The sequence below is a fragment of the Plectrocnemia conspersa genome, unplaced genomic scaffold (assembly GCF_051122295.1).
Source record: "Plectrocnemia conspersa isolate PC_06_02 unplaced genomic scaffold, ASM5112229v1 ptg000013l, whole genome shotgun sequence".
In the NCBI taxonomy this organism is placed as follows: domain Eukaryota; kingdom Metazoa; phylum Arthropoda; class Insecta; order Trichoptera; family Polycentropodidae; genus Plectrocnemia; species Plectrocnemia conspersa.
The window spans coordinates 11774351-11799952 of NW_028277177.1; the positions used below are offsets into that span (position 1 = coordinate 11774351).

General features: G+C 31.8%; 2 protein-coding genes and 2 long non-coding RNA genes across 5 annotated transcripts; 1 reads left to right on the plus strand and 3 right to left on the minus strand.

Moving 5' to 3' along the window:
• The first annotated feature begins 847 nt into the window (after nt 1-847).
• LOC148227279 (nuclear exosome regulator NRDE2) lies at nt 848-9002 on the plus strand. Of its 2 annotated transcripts, XM_088202455.1 has the most exons (15): nt 848-1000; nt 2130-2412; nt 2485-2725; nt 2797-3013; nt 3161-3322; nt 3445-3486; nt 5264-5430; nt 5500-5693; nt 5762-5985; nt 6048-6387; nt 6461-6599; nt 7020-7240; nt 7308-7600; nt 7664-7869; nt 7936-9002. In XM_088202455.1, exons 1-15 carry the CDS (start codon nt 940-942, stop codon nt 8050-8052), a joined length of 2907 nt encoding a protein of 968 aa, XP_088058581.1. In that variant the 5' UTR covers nt 848-939; the 3' UTR covers nt 8053-9002. The 2 variants fall into 2 exon arrangements, with proteins under 2 accessions (XP_088058581.1, XP_088058582.1); XM_088202456.1 differs by lacking the exon at nt 3445-3486.
• LOC148227280 (uncharacterized) lies at nt 858-2308 on the minus strand. Its single transcript, XR_015812017.1, has 2 exons — nt 1401-2308; nt 858-1357 (listed from the first exon to the last, which is right to left on the minus strand). It is a non-coding gene; the product is annotated as an uncharacterized LOC148227280 (long non-coding RNA).
• Nucleotides 9003-11315: 2313 nt separating the features above from the next.
• Nucleotides 11316-18064, minus strand: LOC148227281 (galactoside 2-alpha-L-fucosyltransferase Sec1-like). Its single transcript, XM_088202634.1, has 2 exons — nt 17370-18064; nt 11316-14131 (listed from the first exon to the last, which is right to left on the minus strand). Exons 1-2 carry the CDS (start codon nt 17954-17956, stop codon nt 13717-13719), a joined length of 1002 nt encoding a protein of 333 aa, XP_088058760.1. The 5' UTR covers nt 17957-18064; the 3' UTR covers nt 11316-13716.
• Nucleotides 18065-20265: 2201 nt separating this feature from the next.
• Nucleotides 20266-21198, minus strand: LOC148227282 (uncharacterized). The gene is made up of 4 exons (XR_015812051.1): nt 20997-21198; nt 20879-20916; nt 20778-20804; nt 20266-20703 (listed from the first exon to the last, which is right to left on the minus strand). It is a non-coding gene; the product is annotated as an uncharacterized LOC148227282 (long non-coding RNA).
• Nucleotides 21199-25602: the final 4404 nt, after the last annotated feature.

The following is a 25602-nucleotide window of genomic DNA, read 5'->3' on the forward strand; positions in this document are numbered from 1 at the left end:
GACACAGATTGAGCCGCTACAGTAGTATTTTTATTGAAATTTGAAGAAGTTACATATTATTTATAAGTGATCAAAGCATGGAACCCGCACTCCTGGCGTGCGCACCAGTCGGCGTCAAAAAACCAATATTCCGTTACGCAGTAATGTGTCAAACCAGAGTGTCGCCAAGTTTTGGCCATATTGAAGTCTAAATAAATATATATTTATATATATATATATATATATATATATATATATATATATATATATATATATATATATCTATATATATATATATATATATATATATATATAAATAGAAATATGCCCTCTACACCCTATAATTCAATTTGATAAAATTGAAAAATCAAGTAATATTTTTTGAATAAAAAATAAAATCATTTATTTAGGTATTTTATTTTGAATTATTTTTAGAAAAGTCTTTGAATTTAAAAATATCGCAATAAAGCGTAATTGTGGCCTATACAAATTTTCAATAAATTATAAATGAAACAAATTCTCTTTCATTTAATAAATACAGATTATTAAAAATTGATGTAAAATTCATACTTATATAATATATTTTAGCGACGGAATGGTGACGGGGGGCAATTAGACACAATTTCTTATTGAATTACTTGAAGTTGCTTACATGTTTATTTATCAGTGATTGAAGATTGCCAGTGGAGAGAATAACCGTCACGCCAGTGCTACCCAAGTGCCGGTAAGTTTTGACCATAACAAAATCTAAATTTAAATGTAAATAGGCCCCAACAATATTAAGTTAAATATATTTTAATATTCTCGTTATTTATTTTAATCATAATCGCAAGAAAGATAGTAAATTATGGACACCTATTTACGTATTACGGCCATCTGTTTCGACGAATTGTCATAACATAATGGCGGCCGATCGGTCTAGATTTGTTTTGCGTTAAATTGTGACGCTTTGCAACAGGAATGGCACTTTTCCCTGCTTACGGCGATGCCGTACCCTCAACGTCGACTTCTCTCCTAACTGGTATGCGTTCTTAAGCGTAGTTGTGTAGAAACATACGTTTTTATTACCACTGCGGCGTTGACCTTTAATTATGGAGAAAGAGATAACCGTCGGTTTATATTTATCCAATACATAGCGAACTCAATGCTGAACATGTAAATAAGGTCGCCGGCTTGATAACAATGGACGATTCTAGTTTACGCTTATTTTATGGAACATAACCTACGAGTGTTATCTGTTTATTTTTAGTGAGTTTAATTTATTATCCGCAATTATACCCACTGAGTACTAGTCCCAAGGCACCATCTTGTAGTTCTTCAAATGATATCTCTCTTAGGAATGTAAATGTATATTATTGTTCTACTGTGTTATATAACACTAACGACAAACTATATATTTTAGTTAAAAGCTCTTGCCACACATTATCAAAACCTTACTGAGCATATTTTTTATTTAATTTAATTTTAATTTATGTTGTAAATATTCCGTTACAACATTACAAGCATTAGCCTATTGCGTTACAACTGTGTAAACACAATCAATGACTACTAAGGTAGTATTGAAACACCAGACTAAATCAGTGACATCTATTTTAATATTTTTTATTATGCACAATATATTATTTACATTATTTATACATAAGAAAACCTTATCTATGATGATCAATCAAAATTATGATGATGTAATTATCACTAATTTCCATCTCTTAGACAGGATATAAATTGAAAAATCCATGGTTCATATGGTCACATTATATCACTTGTGTACCGTAATTTCGATGTATAAAAATGACAACACTGCTTCTATAATAAATCTCTACATGATTGCATTGGTCCATTTTTAATCTAAAAAATGCAATATGAAGCACAACTATCATATGATTTTTTCCTTAAAATAACTAATTTTAAATGGTACTGGCTGATTAGTGACAGGCCAACGCCGAGCTTACACTTATAAGAGCATGCATATAATGAAGCAATCTGTATTTTGAATTAATAGAATTTTAAAAACATAAAATTATCAAATGTTGCGTTGGTTCATATGTATGTTAAAATTATGTTATCAGTGTATGTGTGCAAACGCGGCGTTGACCTGTCAGTAATCGATCAGTACCTTTTAAATGTATTCTTTAATTTACAATAAATTACAGAAATATATTCGAAAAATGTGCACGATGAGAAAAGTCCAACAAAAGATGTCGACCTTGATGTCACTGAATCAAACAAGGACAATCAATCTGAAGAAAACTGTCCCAAAATTAGAAAAAAGAAGAAAAAAAAAATAAAAAAATATTATTACGAGAGAAAAAAACCAAGGAAAACAAAAAAACACGATGAAGCTATGAAAAACAAAAACGATCTATTTTATCTTGACAATAATCTTGATTACCGTTACATGCAAATATCTAGACTACGTTATCCAGTCAAGCCCAAGTAATCTTTTTTTCGTAGTGATTTTAATTGTTTAAATATATATTGTTTTCTAATGATTTCAAATTTATTCAGATATAATGAAACTTCGTACAAAATTATGGGTAAATTATACAATGTAAAACAAAAGTGTAACCGGAATGAGAGATATTTTAATATAACGAATATTAAGCATTTAGAAATGCTAGAAAAATATCGCAACTGGCCTACAGTGTACAAGAATGATACAATAATGGAGAAAACTGAAATTTATAGTAAGAAGATAAAAGATAATCCATACGATACTGATACATGGCTGGAGTACATAGACTTCCAGGTAAGTAAAAACTTAGGTTCGATTTGTTACGTTTGAAATATCACATATGTTAATAAACTTGTATTTTGAAGGAGGAGATATTCAATCACGAATTGGAAATTAAAAATATAGCGAGCCAAGCGAGCGCTCGTAGTTTTTGCTTTGCCAAGCAATTGTCGATGCTCGATGTTGCGTTAAAAAACAACTACAACTCTGTAGCGCTCATCACCAAAAAGGTGAAGATTTGGGAAATAAGTCTACCCAACGACGACTATATAAGACAATTGAAATCTCTCCTCGCCATGTCTGGTAAGACCAATTTATTTTATTTATTTATTTTTCCATTAAATTAAGACCATCGTGGCCTAACAGGTTACCCCAATGCGCCACGATGGTCGAAAGCAATGCGGACAAACAGCGGTAGTCTTTTATGATTAATGCTACTTTTAATTGTAGAGTTATCCACTACCTGTTTGAAAAGAGCATGGCTGTGGTACTTGGACGGGGTGAAATATTCCATGGCTATTTGCTCGACGCCGACTATCAAAGACGTTTATGCAGCTGCGATAAAGGCATTGAGTCGTGTAGAAAGAGAATCGTTTCAGAAATCACACTCCGGTACGTAATATTTAACCATGCTCAATATTATGTGCGTATTGTTTATGCACAATAACCTACAATATCTTACATAAATATTTATCTTATTCACAAAAGTAATTGCAGATATTTATCTTAATTAGCTGTACCCGGTTTAACATATGTCCATCGAGCAGACATTCAAGGTTAATAATTAAATATCATCATTTTTATTATAAACACCGTTAGGTTGTTATATTATCAGTAAGCACCTCTTTTGATAATGTAGGTGTAGTAGATATTGGATCCAGTAAAATGAAACCCTCGATTTTATCATCATTATCTATATTTATTTGACATAGTCTTACCTCCAATATCTCACATTACAGTTGAAAGCCATATTTTCTCCTTTTAATGAATTTTGTTCTTTGATAACATTGGTTTTATTATACCTTTAAGATTTGGTCTTTCCTTTCATATTTAAACTGTTTCAATTTATCGTTATACAATAGTTTCATCTCTGTGAGTACTAGTTTTCAAAAGTTCATTATTTTAAGCTATTTGAATATCTTTATGTTAGCAATTACAACTTTGTATTCTTAAAAAATATAATACCATTATAAATTGCATTAGACAGTTAAAAGATATACCAGCCATTGAGAATGTCAACTCGGCATAATATTAACTCGGAAATATGAATAATTTCAGGAATTTTGGCGATTACAGTGGTTTCTTTTATTATTATTTTGTATTTAACTGCTTATTTTGTCGGCTCTTAGCGGTTATGGCTATAGCTGTTACAAATAATGTAAAAATATTAAATCAATTTCGCAAAACAAAATATGGCTCAATCTGCTGTAGATTGCTATACATTGGGAAAAAAATTCACTACCTGCGTTGAAATATAACTATTATATACTATTAGAGATGGTTATTCATCTAAAAATTAAAAATTTCAAAATATTCCACTACAAATATAGAATATTCGAATATCAGACAAATATATTCAGTATTCGAATAATCTAATTATAGTCTAGTGTACGCGGATATTTGCTCACTCTAATTTTTCATCAACATTCCTTCAGCGAGATTCGAGAGTACTTTTACTTTATTTTGGAAAATATGCTTTTTAAATAAGGCTTTTGCACGCATAGTATTATAACATAAATAAGTCATATTTTTAAATAGCTTCACCCGTGTTTTGTTTTTAGTTCTCATCCCTTAACACTTGACCATAGACGATGTTATTTGTTTATTTATTTTTATCTGCCAGCACATATAGGTGTTTTGGATGCTTCGCTCTTGACATATCGAAACAAAATTGACCACAAAAGAAACATTTCTCAAGTCAATTACTATAACGCTGAGTGACTGTATTCGTAACCAATTTATTGTCGTGGCGACGGTATGGTGATTGAAGCCAAGAAACAATTTTTTAAATGTATTTACCGAAACTATTCGATTGCTTGTATCATCGACACTATTTTAATAACTATATAAATAATTTTACTCGACCTTAAAAATCATAATACAAATCCCCGTTGTAATTATTTTTTTGTAACTAAAGATTTTTATTGCTATAATGTATGGCCTCTTTTCTGCGTCAAAATCATGTATAAAAAATCATATAATCATACCAATGTTATATTATTGCGGGTGTTTTCAATTCAAAGTGGTGCAATGATGTTACTCTCAACACTTGGTAATTTATTTTTAATATATCGTAATATAATAGATAACTTTTTAATTAATGGTGAAGGTTATTACTTTTACATACATGGTTTATTGTTGATAAGGTTAGCTTTCCTTTGATTTTTCAACAGGTACTATGCTATTGTTGCCGTCTTGAAAAATGCGTGTCCAAATATCAATTTGTTGACTACAAAAAGGCGACTTGTGACTCGTATGTTTCGAGACTGGAAGTGCACTAGCTAATATGTACCAGTTTGTCATGGACGTGGATAACCTTTCTTTTTATTATAGAGATTACATACCGTCTTGGATTATTCCTGAGACAGGCTGGTCTTTGGGAACAGCTGCTAATGTTGGTCAAATTGAATGTAGAAATAAATCTAGTATCCAAAGATGGTGGATCATTAGAGTTACAATCTAATGTAAACATGGTGGAATTGATGGATGAAGAAAATAAAGTATTCTATCATATTTTTTACTGCTACGTACTTCTTTCGATTATGATTATATATTATTTTCTGTATTAGATTTTAGCAAGCGGATTGCCATTGCATGTCGTTTGGACTCGCATCGAGCTATTACGCAGCAAATCTTTATGGATTCCTTCTCGAGAGGAAACTAGTGATCCTCAACGTGTTGTGTTCTCGACCGATTACACAGATTTCATTAAGACAGTGTCCGATAAATCTGAGATGTTTCGTCTTAGTTTGAGTCTATTGAGGTATCTAGTATTTAAACATATTTAACCTTTTATATTATCATAGGTATTAATAATTAAATAATTTTTAGACTGTTAAAAGTTCCGTTTTTACCCATTTCACACGCCTTGATGGACGATTTGACTTCTGATAGTTTTCCCATTGCTTGGGAAAATGATTGTATTGAAAATATACTGCCGTTTTATTATTGTTTGATTATGGACTTGGATTCCATAGACCAAAAGAAATTTATAATTATGTCCAGTATTTTAAAAGATTTTTCTGACGAACCCAACTATTTTGATTCTTCCGGTGGTAAGTGAAAATATAATTTGAGTTAAACATATATGGAATAAAAATAATTTAATATTTTTTAGAATATTTTAAGTTTGTGAGCTATGTAATGTGTCATTCCATCAATTGGTTTGATAATGAAGAACAGACTGCTATAATATTGTGGTGGATCCGTTTGATGCAAATAGTTATAGCAACGACTGCGAGCTATACGACCGCGGATAAAATGAAAAAACAGATAAGTTCGATTAAGAAGAGCATCAAAGAAGTTTTGAAAAAATATAGTGCCAATACAATTATATACGTGGAGTATGCTTTGTTGGAAGCTCAAGTTTCTGGCATTAAACAAGGTATCGTAATTATAGAAAATTGCCTGAAGAGCCTACCCTGTGAGAGAAATATTTATAGAGTGCACAGTGTCAAGTATAATTTATTAAAAATATTTTTTAGTGATATATAAATTTTTATGGTAATTGCATTTTTTTTTGTGTTGTAGATGCTATGTCGAAACGTTACTAAAAGCTAAAGATTTAAACACTACGAAATGTCTTTCACTCTTATCGGATTTAGCAAATAATGTTCCGATTTGTGACAAAGCATTAGATGATGAACAACTCTCCAAAGCCGAAATTGAGGTAGTATTTTCGATGTTAAAAAATTGTTTAATAATTATTAGGGATACGAAAATTTTTCATTTTGCTGTAAATGCGAAAAAGATGCGATAAATGCAAATGTTATGAATGAAATGCGAAATAATATATTTTTTATATTTAGTTTATATTAAACACATAGTCAATTCAATCAATCTTTTATTCACTTTAAATTATTAATGCTTTTTGCTCTTTCTTGACTTATTGTGTATATTATTTATTATTTTTCTTAAATTCTGTCTATAAGATGTATGCTATGGATCTCGTACAATAAATATAAATGTGAAATAGATTTTATTTGTCAATAAACGCGAAATTCATAATTTAAAAAAGCGAAATTGTAAATAAATATATGCAAAGTTTCCGCTTCCCTAACAAATATATTATACTAAAAAATAATTTTAGTTTACAGAATATACAGACCTTCTTCTATTATTCTCTGATAAGAATGATAAAATCAATATTGTATCATATATGATTCCAAATATGACAATAGATTGGATCTGTTGTCATGGTTGGTATCTAACATTAACGCAAAATACAGAATCTTTATTGGTGTTTTACATGAAAGTTCTTACAGCTACTTATGTTGATAAGAATGATAAATATTTGCCAGAATCGAAAATGTAAGTTTATTTTTATTTTTATTATATCATTGTAATATTAATTATTGTTTTGTTTTTATATACATAGAAAATTGCACGTGAGGGAAGGATTTTATGAATGGATCTTAAAAGCGTCTCACTTTTACCGGCAAATATTCGAAACGATATTTAATCACCAGAAACAACCGTTGATCAACGTGTGGGAGAGTGCTTTGGAAGAATTTCCGAACAATTCTTTTATCATTTGGAAAGTAACCGGTAACTTGTTTTCGAAAGTGAGCGTTAAATGGAAACTGTCCAATTTGATCAAACGGACAACTACCCAGGGTGTCGCCATTGCTCTGGTTTTACAGAATTTCATTAATCTATATCGGAAATATGGTATGAAATTTGATCTTTTAGTGTTTATGATTTAAGAAAGGTAGCAAAGTTATTTTTTTCCAGATCCGACATATTCAGACTGGTGGCAGCCCGGTAACGACCACAGACTTAACAATCTCTTGTTAAATATCGTCAACGATAAGAACTTCAAGAAGTGTTCTTTAATATGGCGCATGCTCATTGAATTCACGGCGTGTCATAGTAGCGAATCAACCAATGTGACTACAAAATTATTATTCCAAGCTTTGGATGAATGTCCTTGGAATAAGGTAACGGATTACTTTCTAGCTGAATTTATTTACGAGTTAAAAATATTAATTCAAATCTGTTTTTAGGCTTTATATTATATCGGATGTGTTCGAGTGCCATCTGAGTTTTCTAATCTTATTGACATTATGCTTGAAAAGCAAATAAGACTGCATGCAATGCCAGAAGAATTACAACCATTGTAAAAAACTTCTTAGGGTGCCATATATTTATACAATAGTTGGTCGGCAATCTTAATTATGTAAGTAGTTTATAACATAGAATTAAATTTATTTTTGATTATTAACTATAATACATAGTAGAATCTTGAATATCCAGGGTAAATGTATATTAAGATGATCCGGATAATGAGAGTAGAAAGAAAATATAAATATGTACCTACTATACCTACAGATTACTTGTAGCTCTTTTTCGAAGCCACCAAATCATGTATAATTTTAAGATATGTAAATTGTCTTGAGTAATATTCTTCCTACTTTACAAACCACATTCAAATAATTGATAAGCTTCAAAATTTATAGAAACAAAATATACTCATTATCTTGTTTCTCTCCGTTCCTCAATTATTTCCTAGTTCTTCAAAATATGAAATCCAAAATCGTGCAAATCCAATTTTTTTTATTGCTTCTTAGATGATTTCTATAACACCCTCATTTAACAAATCTATAATCGAGGTTCTTTGATTTTATTTTTATTTGCTTGATATATTATCGTTTGTAATAGGGCTCTAACCATTTTTACTATTATTAAAATAAGTTATGATATTATTGAGTGTGAATTTAATATTATCGTAGAACGATTGCCATAAATTACGTCTACAACATATTCAATAAAATTGATCCGTTAGATATTTTTTATAGCAGCTAGGATAAGTTTAAATGCATTATTTATATTATATAGTTTTTAAAACAACAATATATGTTTGACATAATATATTTAAATATGTATGGAGCGATTCTCAGCCTTTATAAGACTAATGTGTCAGATTGCCGACTACTACTACAATTAAATATAAAAAATATTATCATTACCCTTGAAGGTGTTTTCCAATTTTGATGTTGTGATAATTATGTTCTGTGATATGAATTATTTTTGTATAAATTTTAAATAATAATAAAATAAAATACGAACATGATAATTTTTTATAATTTATTTATAATCAAACCATACAATGAGTCTATCTACTGAATCGTACAATTGAGTTTTACAGATCTATAAATTTATATTTTAAACAACTAAGGGTTGTCTTTTATTCGATTACTTGAACAGGTTCTAGATTGATAATCACACGAATGCACAAAAATTCAACGATATATTTTTTATTATGTATAATTATTCTATTTGATTATAGTAATCAGATGAGATTCACAAGACATGTATAAGTAAGTACACATACAGGAAATGTCAATAATTTACTTCGAACTAATGAGTGGTGAGATTGATAAATTTTAATATTACAATAATGTACATATTATAAATATGTTTATATTATAAATATAATACGAAACAAGACGTTGTATAGAGTGAATACACATTTATATAATAATAATATATGTAATAAATATATATGAAAGTTTCAATTAATATCACAGTTATGAAAAATAAATATTTTTACAACTGGGTATTTGAAAATGAACCATTGTAAATGTCAACTTTTTAAAAATGAGATAAATAAATATTTATATATAATATCTCATATAATAAATACATATAGAATTTTAGAAACCTTTTTTGAAATATCTGGCTGCAGGTATATATGATTTCAGTCGTACGCCAATTTAATTTTTATTTTTTTTTCTATAATATATATCAAAATTTTGTCTAATACAATTTGGTACAATAAATGTCAAAATATATTGGAATTAATACGTTAATTTGGCTCAATTGGTTAAATTTGGAATGTGTTACATTCTATCCAGATATAGTGATAAAAAATAAATTTGATAGGTATAATTATAAAAAGTATATTATATCTTAACTGTTGTACAAATATTTTTCTGATCTGATAATTTTAAATACTTATATAATATAATCTGTTTTTTAATGATTTTTTGTAGAAAAAGATAAGTCTCAAAAAGAGTAGAACATTTCAAGTGGTAAATACATTATATGTATACAAAACAATATTGACTAAACATCAACTTATTATATAATATTTCACGTTTTAGGCAAATTAATTTTATAAATTACATTTATTAGGTGTTTAAAATGTAGAAATCAGCAATTTTTATTTGAGGCATTGCATTTCCGCAACAAAGGAATCATCACAGGAATCATTTGTAGTGCAGAAATTTAAAAGCATAGTATTTGCTTTGTGATGGGACTAGAAATTATACCATTTTAATGCTCATTGTTATCGAGTTGCCGATCTGTATACATTGGAGAACAGAATCTTGTGAAATTAACATTTCATAGTTAAAATCTTAAATCAAGGATTGTATTGGTGCACGCTGTATATATTTATATTGAGAGTATTCTAACCTCCTATTTGTAATGTGCAAAATTACGACATATGATTTCACATAATGCAACGGTATTATTATAGAAGGTACAATATTAACTAAGTGTTTTGATTTCTGAAACATTGCCAGTTGACAAGTTTCTTTTAAAATTTTGGCAGCACAATTGATTAATTTCTCCGTCTTCATATAAAGTCCGATTTATATCATCCAATGATAAAGATCACCTTAAAATTTTATATTTGTAACATGCCAGTGTCGGATAATATAATACGGACTTAAAACTAGTGATGCAAAATTTAACAAAAAATTAAATTTTAATAGAATATAGATCCGTTCTGAAATACACGCATATATAAATAAATAGTCGTCTTAATTTGTACAGAAGAATAGAATCACATTTATACTTTGACATTTACTTTTTTTACAATTTTTTCTTCCCAATAAGAATTATGTATAATAATTTACAAAAATAAAATATTATCACGCCAGTTCGAAGGTCTCTTAAATATTTTCTTCTTGATTAATTTCACAGCAATTTCGAATCAGTCTGCGATCAGATACGTCGTATTCACAATGAAAGCAATGCACATCCGCGTATCTAATAGAACCACGGTAGCAAAGTATTACTGTAACTTTTCTACAGCGGCTCTAATACATACACTAGAAACTATCTTGTAGAAGAAATGACACCGAAGGGTCGTTTATCTTTCAAGATTGTTTCCAGTATAGAAACACATATTCGATTTTCACACGCACACACAAAACACCGAGCGAATATAATCAAACACATCCTTAGGTAGTGATAAAAAATAAACACGTTTCGTTATCACAATTAGACAAAAGACAATACGAGAAGTAGAAAAAATAGATTTAGACGTATCCGTGCTAGAATACGCACGATTTGGCACGAAGAATAAGATTCGTTGCTATAGTTGTGCAACTTTACGTTTATAATATTTTTATATACATGTATAAAACTTTAGGTGTTTTCTTTTTTATAATTTAAATATGTATAAATATAACGTTTAAATTGATTTGGGATAACAGATTCCGGTCGATTTGTACAGATTGAGGCGGATGAACCTAACATTCTTGAAAAGTTAAGAGTGAGACATGAATGTTGCTATAGTTTTTAAAAAGTCAATGATCGCAATAACAATCTATATGGATGCTTTTATCATTTGGTTGGCTTTGGACTCATCCAAGATTATTTTCCTCCTCGCTCGCTATCTTGGGTCATACGTTACCAGTCATTGACACTGATCATTCGGAGATCTTTTAGTATGCTGTCAAGCCGACGCAGTTGTACTTTACTTGCACTTTTCGTACCCTTAGGTTAAATCAAGATGTTGTATTTTAATATATTTTATGACATCAGACTCCCCATACAACTCCTCGAGTTCCTTATTATACCGACACTCAAACACTGTCCTCGCAAGTAATTATTAATCTATGAGTAGCATTAAGCAGGAGTATGAAAAATTATCATTGCCATGGATGCATGGAGAAACATACACAAGAATGTGCTTTCAGTCTTCTTAAAAAAAAATTGCAATGATTATTAGGGTATTCGATTTTACCATCTTAAAATTTTTGATTTGGGAGCTGAAAAGAAATTTGTTTATTTAGTTGTTTCTGCATTGACTTGCAATGCTTGAAAATAAATTTTGGTTTGCTGCATTGATGAAAAAATAAATCTGACAAGTTACCGGTTGTTTTCTTCATCGGCATGTTTTGTCAACAAAACAATTGCCTCTAAATTTGAAGAAACTTCTTGATACTTGTCATGGTACGTCGCATCATTAAATCATTTTGTGAATATCAAGAAAATGAGCATTCAGTTGTGCTTTTCCACACAGAAGTACTTTGTATCTCACTAGGACAAGTTTTAGAGTGAATGTTCTATTTTAGGTCATTGGAATTCGCTCAAATGCTAGGTTACTCACTTGCTTTTTAGCCTCGAAGGATTAACAGAGAATATCTCTAGCGCTTTCCTTCACTTGTTAATATTGAATTCATAATTAAAACTGTGCATGATGGAATTGGAAATACTATTTGAAAGATTTCATAAGAAAGGATCATAAATCCATATTCCTAGAATTTGCTGATAATTTCTTATAAATAACTGAGGCAAGATTTTATTCATTTGTAGACAAATTTAGCTACTGAAATGCAATTTAAAAGAATACTTTGGTATTTAGCAATGTATATGTTGTCAGACTTGGTAGAAAAGCAAAACATTCAGTTCTCTTTTATCGATAAAGACAAAAGAGACCCGAATTCAAAGGCAGACTTAGGTTCAGCAAGATAGTTCAATGAATGAGAAGCAAAAACAATACAAGCAATTTAATCTTATGTTCAGAATTAAGATTGACTTTACTATTTATCCTCAGTACTGTATATGGTTCAATCTTTGACTCAAAAAATATAAATTTACCACCCCTACTTTTGGGAACTTATCTATCGTTCTGAGATATTCACATTATTTTTGTAGCAATATTCATGTTTCACTGATTAACACGCTCTTAAAAATGATCAAGTTCACCGCCATCATTCTGTATGATGCGATACGCTGCGTCTAACGCAGCATCAGTCGCGTCACTATACAATTATATGCGACGAGTGTTCTTTTGGCTGTTTTCTTTTTTGACACAATTTTCGTCCGATAAATTTTGTATATAAATTTGGCAAAAATGTTACGACGCTCTCGCGATTATTAACTAATTTTGGACCGCACGTTGAAGTCGATCAGAGCGCTATTTTAGTGTATAATAATATTTTATAATAAACGTTAAGAAATATTAGTTGCGACATCGAATAAAGGATCAAAAAGGGAATTCGCCGTCGAACGATCTAATTTTGAGACATGGTTTTCGTACAGAAATGGTCAAATTGGTAACAATGTTATATGATAATATAAAATTTGATCACAATAGAAGCGGTGGAAGCGCTGCTTCCTTTCTATTTAATATTACATCGTTTGATTAATAGAATATATGTTTGTCGATATGGCCATAAAAACTGGTCGTTTATACTTATCGATTATATTTTTAGCCTAGAAATTGAATCACAAACCGCTTAAGGTAAACTGCATTCTATCACATTTTTAATGAAATTATAATGTTCGGTTTAACCGATTAACTCATTATGTAATTTTACTAGATATATGTATATTGACCAATATATTTTGTAGATTAATTAATACAGATCATTGACCCAAATCTACTAGCCATTATAATGGCGAAAACTTTCCATTGGTTGGATATAAGGAAATATTGAAATAGAGTAGCTCCACTATTCCGTTATGCCGCTTCCAAAATAGGATTTAAAAATAGGTGGGGGATATGTTACCAACTCAACTATGACTATTTGAAATTAGTCTCAAAATTATCCGAGCACGCGCCAGTGAGGCAAGAGACTGCCGACTCGGAGCGAAGAGTGCCTCGAGACGTTGTACAGTAAGGTTTCTCCGCCGGCTAAGATTGCGCCCCATACTCCGAAGGTGCCGTAGTCGATGATGGAGTGGTTGCACGAGGCCATCAGCGCCAGGTCCTCGGCGGGTTTGGACCCGCTGAGCACCTTCACGTTGTCCCTGCCTGCTGCCAGGTGGCGCTCGCACCAAGCAGGGTCATCGCTAAGCACGGCGAACAGCACGTCGGCAAACTTGCGTTCGAAGTAGTCAATGGCGCGGTGGAAGTAGTCAGGCTCTGCCAAGGAGACAGTTCGCGTACGCCACAGGTAGCCGCCGTAGTCAGTACGGCGTACGTGCACCGCAACGAAGGCTCTAGGGGCGCGTGGCAACCTGGAATAATTAGAGCATATAGTAATATTTTTAGTTGTGTATTAGAAATATGAAAATCGTGCCTCTACATGTCTCCCCGATGCGCCATGATAGCATTAATGTAAAATAATTTAAATATTTCATACACATTTTGGCGACGGGGGGTGACGGGTGACAATTAAACACAGATTTAGCCGCTGCAGTAGTATTTTTATTGAATATTATTACAGTTATATGTTATAGCTCAAGTGTGTGTGAGTGAGGCGTGCGAGCCCGCCAGAGTCGACAAGAAAAGAGTGCTCGTTACGCCAGTGTTACCAGAGTGCCGCTAAGTTTTGACCATAATAAATCTAAATAAGTACAAATATAAATAAGCCCCCTACAACATCATAATCATATTAAAACACACATTTTAGTATACGAAATGTTTTGAATAGTAGAAAAAATGCTAGCGGCGCACACCTAAAATATGGCACTCAGATTTTTCTGGACAGGATTATTCCGGATATGATTTTTGTGGACAATTTTTAATATATTAAAAAATTAAGGTTAACCTATGGAGTGTTGAATTTTTAACTACGAAGTTCAATGTAAGAGGGTAGGGCAATAAGTCGTTAGAACATCTAAGAGATGGCGCTAGTAGAATCGAAACAAGTTTGTTTCTGAAAAGTAGCATCTCTCAATAGACTGCTGTCAATTTGTCACCCATTTCCATTCGTCCTTTTATTTTTACAATCGATTGAAGCATACAACCTTCGTTATTTTTGAACAATGGAAAAAAACAGCTTCGTCTAGTTATATTTGAAAAGTAAAATATCGAAAGAAATCAAAGCCGAGTTGGATGAAGTTCATGGTACATCTGTACCAGCGTTTAAAACTGTTGACAATTGTGTGAATGAGTTTAAACGTGGTCGTACATTCACAAGTATAGAATGTTCAGGACGTCCACTTGAGGTGACTACGCTAGAAATGATCGACAAAATCCACAATATGCTCTTGAATGATCAACGAAGCAAAATTCTTGAACTTTTTGAGGTCACAGGCATATCACATGGCGCAGTGGTTTCAATTTTGTACGAAAAATTGGGTATGAAAAAGATATCGGCAAGATGAGTGCCGCGTTTGCTCACTTGCAATTGCAATTGTGTGGTAAATTCAACGGTTGGTTTGGCGCTTTTCATCGCAATCCTAACAATTTTCTGCATTGATACATAACCGTTGATAAAACATAGATTTACCACTACAATCGAGAGATAAAGGAATAGTCGAAACAGTGATAATCCGGCTCTAAAGAAAAATCAGTCGATATGGGCACATTGACTACTAGGAAAAAGAACGAACGATAAATGGAGTGTGTTATGCGTTGTTATTGGACCGGTTAAGTAAAAAAATAGGAAAACACGCCCAAATTTGGCCAAGAAGATAATATTCTTCCATCAAGATAATGCACGGGTACACAGTTGTGCAATTTCAAAGGCGAAAATGCATGAATTACGATTCGAGTTGTTGCAGCATCTACTGTATTCACCAGTTTTGGTACCCTGCGACTTAGCCCTGTTTTTAAACATAAAAAAATAGCTCGCTAGAAAAAGAAGCCTATTTTGAGGGCCTTCCGGCAGTGGCGTAGCTAGGGTATGTGCCTTCCAGGGCGATCCTTAAAATTGCCGCCCCCCCCATACATTTTTTTCAGTGTCATAAATTCAGCATTTCTTAAAATAATAAATTGGTTATTATTAAGCTCTTGTTATTCGTAGATTTATATATGTTTTAGTGCATTCAGGGTTAAAAACCACACTAGACGATCCCATCGCGAATATGCCGCCCCCAAGCAAGTTCCGCCCGGGGCGGCCCGCTCCCCATAGCTACGCCCCTGCCTTCCGGAACCTTATTTTTGAATGGCTTAAAAAAGTTGGGAAAACGCTGGTTTTGTATCGTATTGAGCTAAATGGGTACTATGTTGAGAAATAAAATGAATCAACCCAAAAAATGTGTTTTTAAATTGTTTTGTAAGTTCTTATTGAGCTACTCTTGTAGCAACATTTTTAACTAGTTGACATCTATAAAAACGGACAATTAAATGGCAAATAAATATTGATTAAGACTTTTTTTAATAATATATTAAAAATATTTTTTTCCGGAATAATCAGTGTCTACAAAATTTCTGTCCAAAAAAATCAGTGTATGGAATAATTAGTGTCCGGAAAGTTCCTGTCTGTAAAATCGGAAAAATCACCGAACCTATATAAATTGTTCTAGCTTATTCTAGCTAACGTTACCAGGGCCGAGCCTAGCTAGCGTGTAAGGCGTACGGATTACGAATAATGCTTTTAAAATTACCATTTTTTAAATCCGTATATTAAAATAATTGGATACCGAGTATATTCGCCAGTTTTTTCAACTATTCGTTATTCGAATATTTGTCTAACTATTCCTTCATATTTGTAGCGAAATATTTTTAAATTGTTCATTTTTAAAAACACCACAAATTGAACACTGTTGTGAATTATTTTTGAAGTCTGTTTATTACAGCAACGCAGGTAGTGACCTATATTTTCCGATGTACAGCAGTATTATCTACTTATAAGTTGTGCAATTTATCTTATTATATTTATGTTATTTATAGCAGTAACGGCCGTAAAAAGTAATAGCCGACACACAAAATTATGAATAATAAACACTTTGTAGTTGCCGAAATTCCATAAAGAGTTAATATTTTGCTGCTGTGGACTTAATCAATAGCCAGTATTAATTTCTCATATTTTTAGTAAATCAATACAAATAATGTTTAATTTTAAGTAATTTATAACAGTAATACATTTTGGCATTCATTATTTATACTATGTATTCAGATTATTTATTACATTCGATATTTGAATAGTTGAAAACAATGAATATTTTATCTGTAATATGTACTTATAACATGGATAGCAACATTTAGTCTTTGATAAACAATCATGACGAATCTATTTGTTTATTAACAATTTTATTTCATATTAAATTGCTATTTTCCGCAAGGAAAACCCACGCAATATTAAATATTTCATTCATAAATGTTAATTCATTCATAAACTGCTATCTTTTCTAAAATATGTTCAGAGATTATAGTATCGTTTTTAAAGCTAAGCTAATATGACGAGTAATACTAGTAATAGTAATATTTTATTTTTATTTGTGTTTTCATTGGTCACTGTGATTTTATTTTTAAATTTAACTAAGAAACTAAAATTAATTATGTATATATATTAAAGAAAATAAATACCTGGCGCCGGCAGCCGCCAGCAGTCTCCTGGCTCTTTCGATTAGACTAGGCTTGAACGACAGCTCCTTCCTGATATCAGCCGCCCACGACAACACCAGATCCGGAAGCGCCGCATATCTCGGCAGCACTATGCTCTGTCCGGTGTTGTTCCACGAATCCAATCCGTTAGTGATAGGTCCTTTGGGTCCTTCGCAATGTCCCACGTACGCTAGCGGAGGCACCGACAGCTGATCGAAGGCGTCTCCCAAGCTCCTGGCTATACACCTCGGTACGTAAGCTTCCAGCCCAGTCCGCCTAGCCAAAGCCCACACGGAGGCGTATTCCCAGATCTGATTGCCCAATCTGCCTCCCTGGGCCACCGTCACTATTCCATCTCTGGGACAATGGGTTCTCCACGTCGGTGGCACTTTGACCGGCTTCAGGTTGGACTTGCACAGGGAGCGCTCGAGCGACAGGTAGCCCTTCCACTCGTCCGAAGGCTTCGGCTGGGAATCGTATAGCGGAAAAGCGAACACATGGACAGCGTAGATGACGAAGCCTGCCAGGATCATTGCTAGGGCCAGCTGATTTCGATCGGATCGCGCCATCGGGGCTCCTGGCCGAGCCGCCGACGACGCCGCCGCACCTCGTGCTCACATAGCGGACGCGATCGATAGCGCGCAGACGTCCTCCGTCCCTGGTTCGGTAGCAACAGGGCCGGTAAGGTAGGGTACTGCGAGGTCAGGGTAGCGGGAAACTCTGGGTTTGTATCTTGACTCTGAAGCGAAATACTATGAATGGAACCAGTGGTGGCTCGTGATAATTCGAATGTATAATATTATAGAATATTTATACAAAAATATATTATACAATAATACAAAATTTTTAAATAAAAAATATTCAAATATAATTAAATTTTAAATATAAATTAAAATGAGTGGCGGCCAGTGAAACGTTGTGTCTCATTCGTACGATTGCAAAACACCGTGAGGATGCGTGCGCGTGACAGAGAAAGAGAGGTCCGGGGCCCCGTCTCTCTTACTTGTCACACGCACGCATCAGCACGGTGTTTTGCGATTGTGCGACTGAGACACAACGTTTCACCGATCGCCGCTGTTTGTAATAATGTTTCTTTCGATACTCAACGTAGCTAAAACTGAAAGTTGATTTTGTCATATAAATTTACTCATAAATGTAAAACACCCTTCTGGCTCGTTCGTCATCATTGTAGGGCAGCCAGTCAAAAGAGCGTGCGTCAAATGAGCGCTGCGTCATAAGAGCGCTGCGTCATAAGAGCGCTTACTAAAGTAGAGCTGTAACAAAATAGCGTACATCAAATGCGCAGACGCAAAGATACTTGGAGAAAATCAAGTAATGAATATTATAGGAATTAAGTATAGAAAGTATAAGTATGTGAGAAATTTACAAAGAATAAAAATTCACGGTATATAGGCGGTAAATTAGTATTTTATGTGCCAGAGCGAAATTACGATTAAAATTAAAACATTATTATTTATTAATTATTACGTACGATATACAATACATATATTTTGTGCTAAAATGTAACGCTGATTTTGAATTTATCATTAGATTTGTTCTGTAATATAATATTTCGACTCGATTTTATCGTCATATCTATGGTCAGAAATGAGCCACTATTTATGTTAATTAAACCAGATTATTTATATTAATTATAATTAAAAAATATGTTTATAATCATAACTCATAATTCGGCACACGTATACACATATACCAAACACAATAATTAATTATAATACCAAATTAACCTAACGTCGTGACTCATTTCTGACCACAGATATGGAAATTTTCGATATACAAACATGTGTGGGATTAATAATATATGAATTTTCTTACAGTTTTGAATATAAAACATTAATCGTTAAATTAACTGAAATATATTTTATAATATTCATACTCAGCCCCCATTCGTGATAACGTGTAGTCGTCTAAAATAAATGAAAAAAGGCCTGGAGAGCCATATACCTGCCTTATATCTGTACGCATTCATTACAAATCGAGTCGATAATTATTTGTCAATTTAATGAAACATTACAGAACTAAATATATGTATATCGTACGTAATAATTAATGAATAATAAAGTTTTCATTGACTAATTATTTTAATTTTTTTCTACTTTAAATATTCATAATCGTGATTTAAAGTCGAGATTTTTCAACTTTTTCAGTTAAAAAATCTAAAATTGTAATTCACTATATGTTAATATGTTTTATTTATTTAAAATAAAAAAATATTAAAATATTTTAGTTTTTAAAAAACTTTCAAAAAAGTTAGTATTGAATCAACACTTTTAAAATATATTTTTTACATATCAAAATAACAAATTCGAGTTAAATTATTATACCCCATTCGGTTTTTAATAAGACTGGCATATCGCCTATATATTATAGTACTCGAGGAAAATGATTTTATTTTTGCATTTATTGTCTTCGTTAAACTATTTAAATACCTGTCTTGATTATTTATGCACACTTATTGTATGACATAAGCAAACTGAGTAATGAAGAATGCCATGGTGTGACACACTATTGTAATCAATTGATACAATATATTATAACAATGATTCGTTGATAGATCATCGATCGAATATATAATAGAATGCTTCAAATACTATTTACAAAATATATTCATAATGATCCATACATTTAAGACAATGTATTATTATTTTTTTTTAATATGTATACTACACTTAAAGATATCATATTTTGTATATGTTTATCATCATTATGCATGTTCATGTATGACTGACGATATGTAATAAAAACTGATTAAACAATGCATTATAAAACTAATTAATAAATTAACATTTAATTCCAATAATACTATAAATTGTTATTTTGTAGTACTGTACTAATGGTAGTAAAAAAACAAACATTAGACAATTGCTAATTAAATATTTATTAGAAGGCGTACATCCTTTGTATTGAATTACATTGTGTTTATTTGATTTATATAACTTATACGTAGTTTGTTATGCATTTTTATAAATTATTTAATTAACGCGTAATTCTACATTATTTACAATTATTAAAAATAATGCAGAATCATTATGTTTATGTTTGAGTTGAGAAGGCGTTTTAAACATGTAAATATATAAATACAAGTTCACGGTTTATGCTTTAAAGTCAATAGTGCATTGGACAATTATTTTCTCGGTTTGCGAGAGTATAAAAAACAATACATTAATAACGTAATAACCGTGTAATAACTTTAATAAACTAAAAGTGTTATACAAAAAACATTACATATAAAATATATGATATATTGTATTTTTAAGGATGGAGTTATATAATTAATAGAAGTACTATGTATATTCTGAAAATAAAATTAAAATTAAAGAACATTTTATTTATTATTAAAAATATATATCTATATATAATATCTTATACCATTGCTGAAGCCGAATAGTCATTTATCTGAAAATAAATAAAAATAAAAATTAAATTAAAACTTACATTTAATGGAAACGTTATATTTTCAGCATAATTACTTTTATTAAGAGATCCTTGGATTCAATCATCAAGAAGACTATAAATTAAAAAATATTTCATTAACGTTGATTGTATTTTAAAATATAAGTAAACACAAATTTGTAGTGTAATAATTACGATTAAATGCCACCAGCAATAAGATAACAAAATACTTCGCCATCTTCGTTTCGTATAAAAGTGTAAAATGAATTATAAGAAAAAGACAATTGAGTGTTTAATAAAAATAAATCATTTGTTTATTTCTCATATGAAAAATATTGTTTTAAAAATAAATAATTTGAAATTTCAGTTTTTTATATGTGAAAATAATTAGCGAAACATTTAATATTATTATGCTATTTTATTTAAGGTTAAATAATTAAAAAAAAATGTATTTAAAAGAAGAATATCAATGAATATCTATTCGAGAAGAGAGTCGATACTCAAATGAGAACACAGTAAATATTTTATATAATATATAAGGCAAACATGTCATATATCCGATTACTCAATTAAGGACAATGATTAAAGATATACTACATATACAATGGTCATCATTTATAATTTGTAACACAAAATATAAAACAACTGTTACAATAATTAAAAAAGTTTTACTATGTGTTAAAATGTGTAGCATTAAGTTTACTAGTAAGATTATATTTTCACTGGTAAAAATATATTTGGATATGATTTCTCTGAAATGCCAGAGAAAATATCAATTCACTGTAAATTCACATTCACAAGTGTTGTATCACATTTGTTTTTTTATTTTTCTAAATAAATCAAGAGAGTGTTATAAATATACAGATAATGTTATCACTTAAATATCCTTTTATATATATTATTATATTATTGTTTATGTTATCGTAGGATATTTCTCAATTTTTATGTAACTGTATAAATAGGCCCGACCCACTGGTAAAAAGGAGAATCAGAGTGGGATTTGTGAACGGAGGCCGAACGCTAGACGTTGTTTCGACTGTAAATAATTAATTCAAATATTTATTAGAGACAACAAATGAAAATAATAAAAGATTTTACATTAAGTGAATTAGAACATTATTTTTGCTCCTTTATGACAAAAATAAAATTGGTGGCAGCGGTGGGATCCCGACACTCCAACTGAAGAAGGAACAACAGAAGTGCATCTCCTGAAACTACGGAGTTAGACTTTCCAGTCTTTCAACCGGGACCCGAACAAAAATTCACTTAAATCGTCAAGTCAAGAAATCTCAAAGAAGATCAAACGACTGAAAATCAACATCGCCTGTGGGTCCACCACCAAGTTGATAGAAGACGTAAAACCTTCGATTTCCATACAAAGACGAGTAAAGCAGCCATACGGACATCTGCGTGAAGGAAACTCCCGAGACGAGCAGCCTTCGATTTCAAACGAAATACGTAGAGAGAATCAACAACTTCCCAGAAGAAACCTCGTTCGAGCAAGAGCCGCGACAGCAGCAGACTCAGAAAACGAAGATCTTCATACCAGCACAGCCCCTCAGAAGACTACATTCCGCACGAGCAAAAGCCGCGACAGCAGCAGACTCGGCAGACGGAAGATTCCCTGATTGAGCGAACGCAACGACGAAGGAAGTTCTACCCTTGAATCCAGCAAGATCTCATCACACCAGACAAGATGTTCAAGAACGTCGTAGTACTGTGAGTCTATCTTTGCTATATTTTCGGGTTGTCCAAATTATTTACATACCGATACATTCTGATCTCATATTAAACTACACATAACACACATACATAACCACATAATCAAAAATGTCTATTCCAACATCTCCAATAGTTACTAACAACTCCAAAAATGGATCGATCAATCTCTCTCTCGATACACTTATGAAATTCGTACCTACATACGATGGAAGTCAAAAAGATCTCTATCCTTTTATTTACGACTGTGACACAGCGATAAACCTCTGTTCCTTAGAACTAAAACCAATTTTACTAAAATACATAATTCATAATGTCACAGGCAAAGCTAAATACTCCATAGCGAATTTTGAATATGATTCTTACGAAGAATTTAAAGAGTTTTTAATCTCCTCATTCGGAGAAAATAAACATTCATCACAACTAGAATACGAACTTAGAAATTGTAAACAAAAACCAAGAGAACCAGTCATAAAGTTCATCCAAAAAGTAGAAATCTGTACAAATAATTTAATAGGATCGATAAGGCTATCAGTTACAGATAAAAAGGAAATATTCGGACGTATTAAACAAATAGAAGATAGTGCCTTAAATACTTTCATATTCGGATTAAATCCGGAACTCTCAACTCCTGTTAGACTTACGAAACCTAAAACTCTTTCAGAAGCTTCTAATACAGCATTAGAAGAAGAAAAGTTTCTAACCGCATTCAGAGAAATGCATATCAGTTCACCCTTAATATGTAACATTTGCAAACGACGCGGACATAATGCTTCTACATGTCGAAATAATAATAACCGATTTCCAAGATACCAAAATAACTACAATAACATAAATATCAAAGAGGAACGAAAAATAAACCAATTTAGCGCGAGTAAAAATCCATCAAAATTCTGTCGTTATTGTAAAAGGAATAACCACACGATTGACGAATGTAGAATTAGAATATATAACAATGAAAAATACGGTAAAAATCAATCTAATCAAAGTCGCGATCATTTAAACTCCAGGAATTCCGAGACAGCTGCCGTGTCCCGGAATATAAAAAACATTGAAGGCAGAATATTAACATTGAAAAATACAACCGCTTTTGTAACTTTAGATTGTTATCAAGCAGATAGACCTCTTAAATTTCTTATCGATACCGGAGCAGATATATCAATCGTAAAATTAAACTCATTAGAAAGTGAAGATATAGTCGACGAATCAATAAAAGTAACCCTTCGTGGTATAGATAATTCTGATAACCCAACAAAAACATTAGGAGTTATCAAACTGACTTTCCCTTTCGATGAATATATAATTCGTCATAAAGCTCATATTATCGCACCTAATCAAACAAACATTCCCTTGGACGGAATATTAGGAAACGATTTCTTAAAATCAAACAAGGCAATAATAGATTACGAAAATAATTACCTACTCGTTAGAGATAAGAGACTAAATATTCTACACCATTATTCTGATAAACAAGTTACGTTAAACCCTAGAACTGAAACAATAGTTTTATTAAATGTCTTAAATCCGGAAATAAAAACAGGAATCTTGCCTGAAACAGAATTACTCCCTGATGTCTATTTGTCGCGAGCCATTACTTCTGTAAATGAAAAATCCCAAGCTTATGCTACAATACTTAATTGTAGTGATAAAGAAGTAAAGCTGACAAATACTAACATAATTCTAGAACCATTCGACGAAACTAAAAGTTTCCTTTATTTTCAAAAAAGTGACAAAATAGATATAACACGTAACGATAGAGTAGTGCAACAACTTCGAGTCGCACATCTTAATAAAGAGGAATCCCATTCTATTATATCACTATGTTCTGAATTTAATCGTGTATTTCATTTAAAAGATGATCCATTATCCAAAACAAACACGATTTCCCACGAGATACCGATAACATCGCAAATCCCCATCTACACTAAGTCATACCGATACCCCGAGGTACATAAAAAAGAAGTTGACAAACAAATTACAGAGATGTTAGACCAAAATATTATAAAACCCTCATCTTCTCCATGGTCAGCTCCACTATGGGTAGTCCCCAAGAAAATGGATGCTTCTGGAACTAAAAAATGGCGGATCGTGATAGACTACCGCAAATTAAATAACGTAACTGTAGGTGACGCATTCCCCTTACCCAACATAAGTGAAATACTAGATCAGCTAGGACATTCAAAATACTTCACAACCCTAGATCTCGCTTCAGGATTTCACCAAATTCCAATGAATGACAAAGATTCAGATAAAACGGCATTTTCAACCCCAACGGGTCATTATCAATTTTCACGTATGCCTTTTGGATTAAAAAACGCACCAGCGACTTTTCAACGATTAATGAACAGTGTACTAACTGGATTGCAAGGCATTAAATGTTTTGTGTATCTGGATGATATCGTGATTTTCGCAAATTCTATAACTGACCATACGAACAAACTTCGCCAAATCTTTAAACGACTAGATAAACATAATTTAAAACTACAAGCAGATAAATGCGAGTTTATGCGCCATGAGGTAGCATATTTAGGACACGTCATTACTCAACACGGCGTCAAGCCTGATCCTTCTAAAATATCTTGTATAAAGAATTATCCTAAACCGCAAAACGTTAAAGATATCAAATCATTCCTAGGATTAGTAGGATACTATCGAAAATTTATTCTCAACTTTTCTAAAGTCTCACAAAAACTAACTATCTTATTAAAAAAGGACGTATTATTTAAATGGACAAACGAACAAGAAGACGCTTTCGAGACACTTAAAAACGCATTAATTAACGAACCTATATTGCAATATCCCGACTTTACAATTCCTTTCACCCTGACAACTGACGCTTCAAATTCTGCTATAGGGGCAATCCTATCTCAAGGAACCCTAACCAAAGATCTTCCGATAGCTTATGCTTCTCGCACACTCAACAAAGCAGAAATAAATTATTCCACGACTGAAAAGGAATTACTCGCAATAGTATGGGCATGTCAACATTTTCGTCCATATCTATACGGACGAACTTTCCAAATAATTACGGATCATCGCCCATTAGTCTGGTTAATGAACTGCAAAGATCCAAATTCACGAC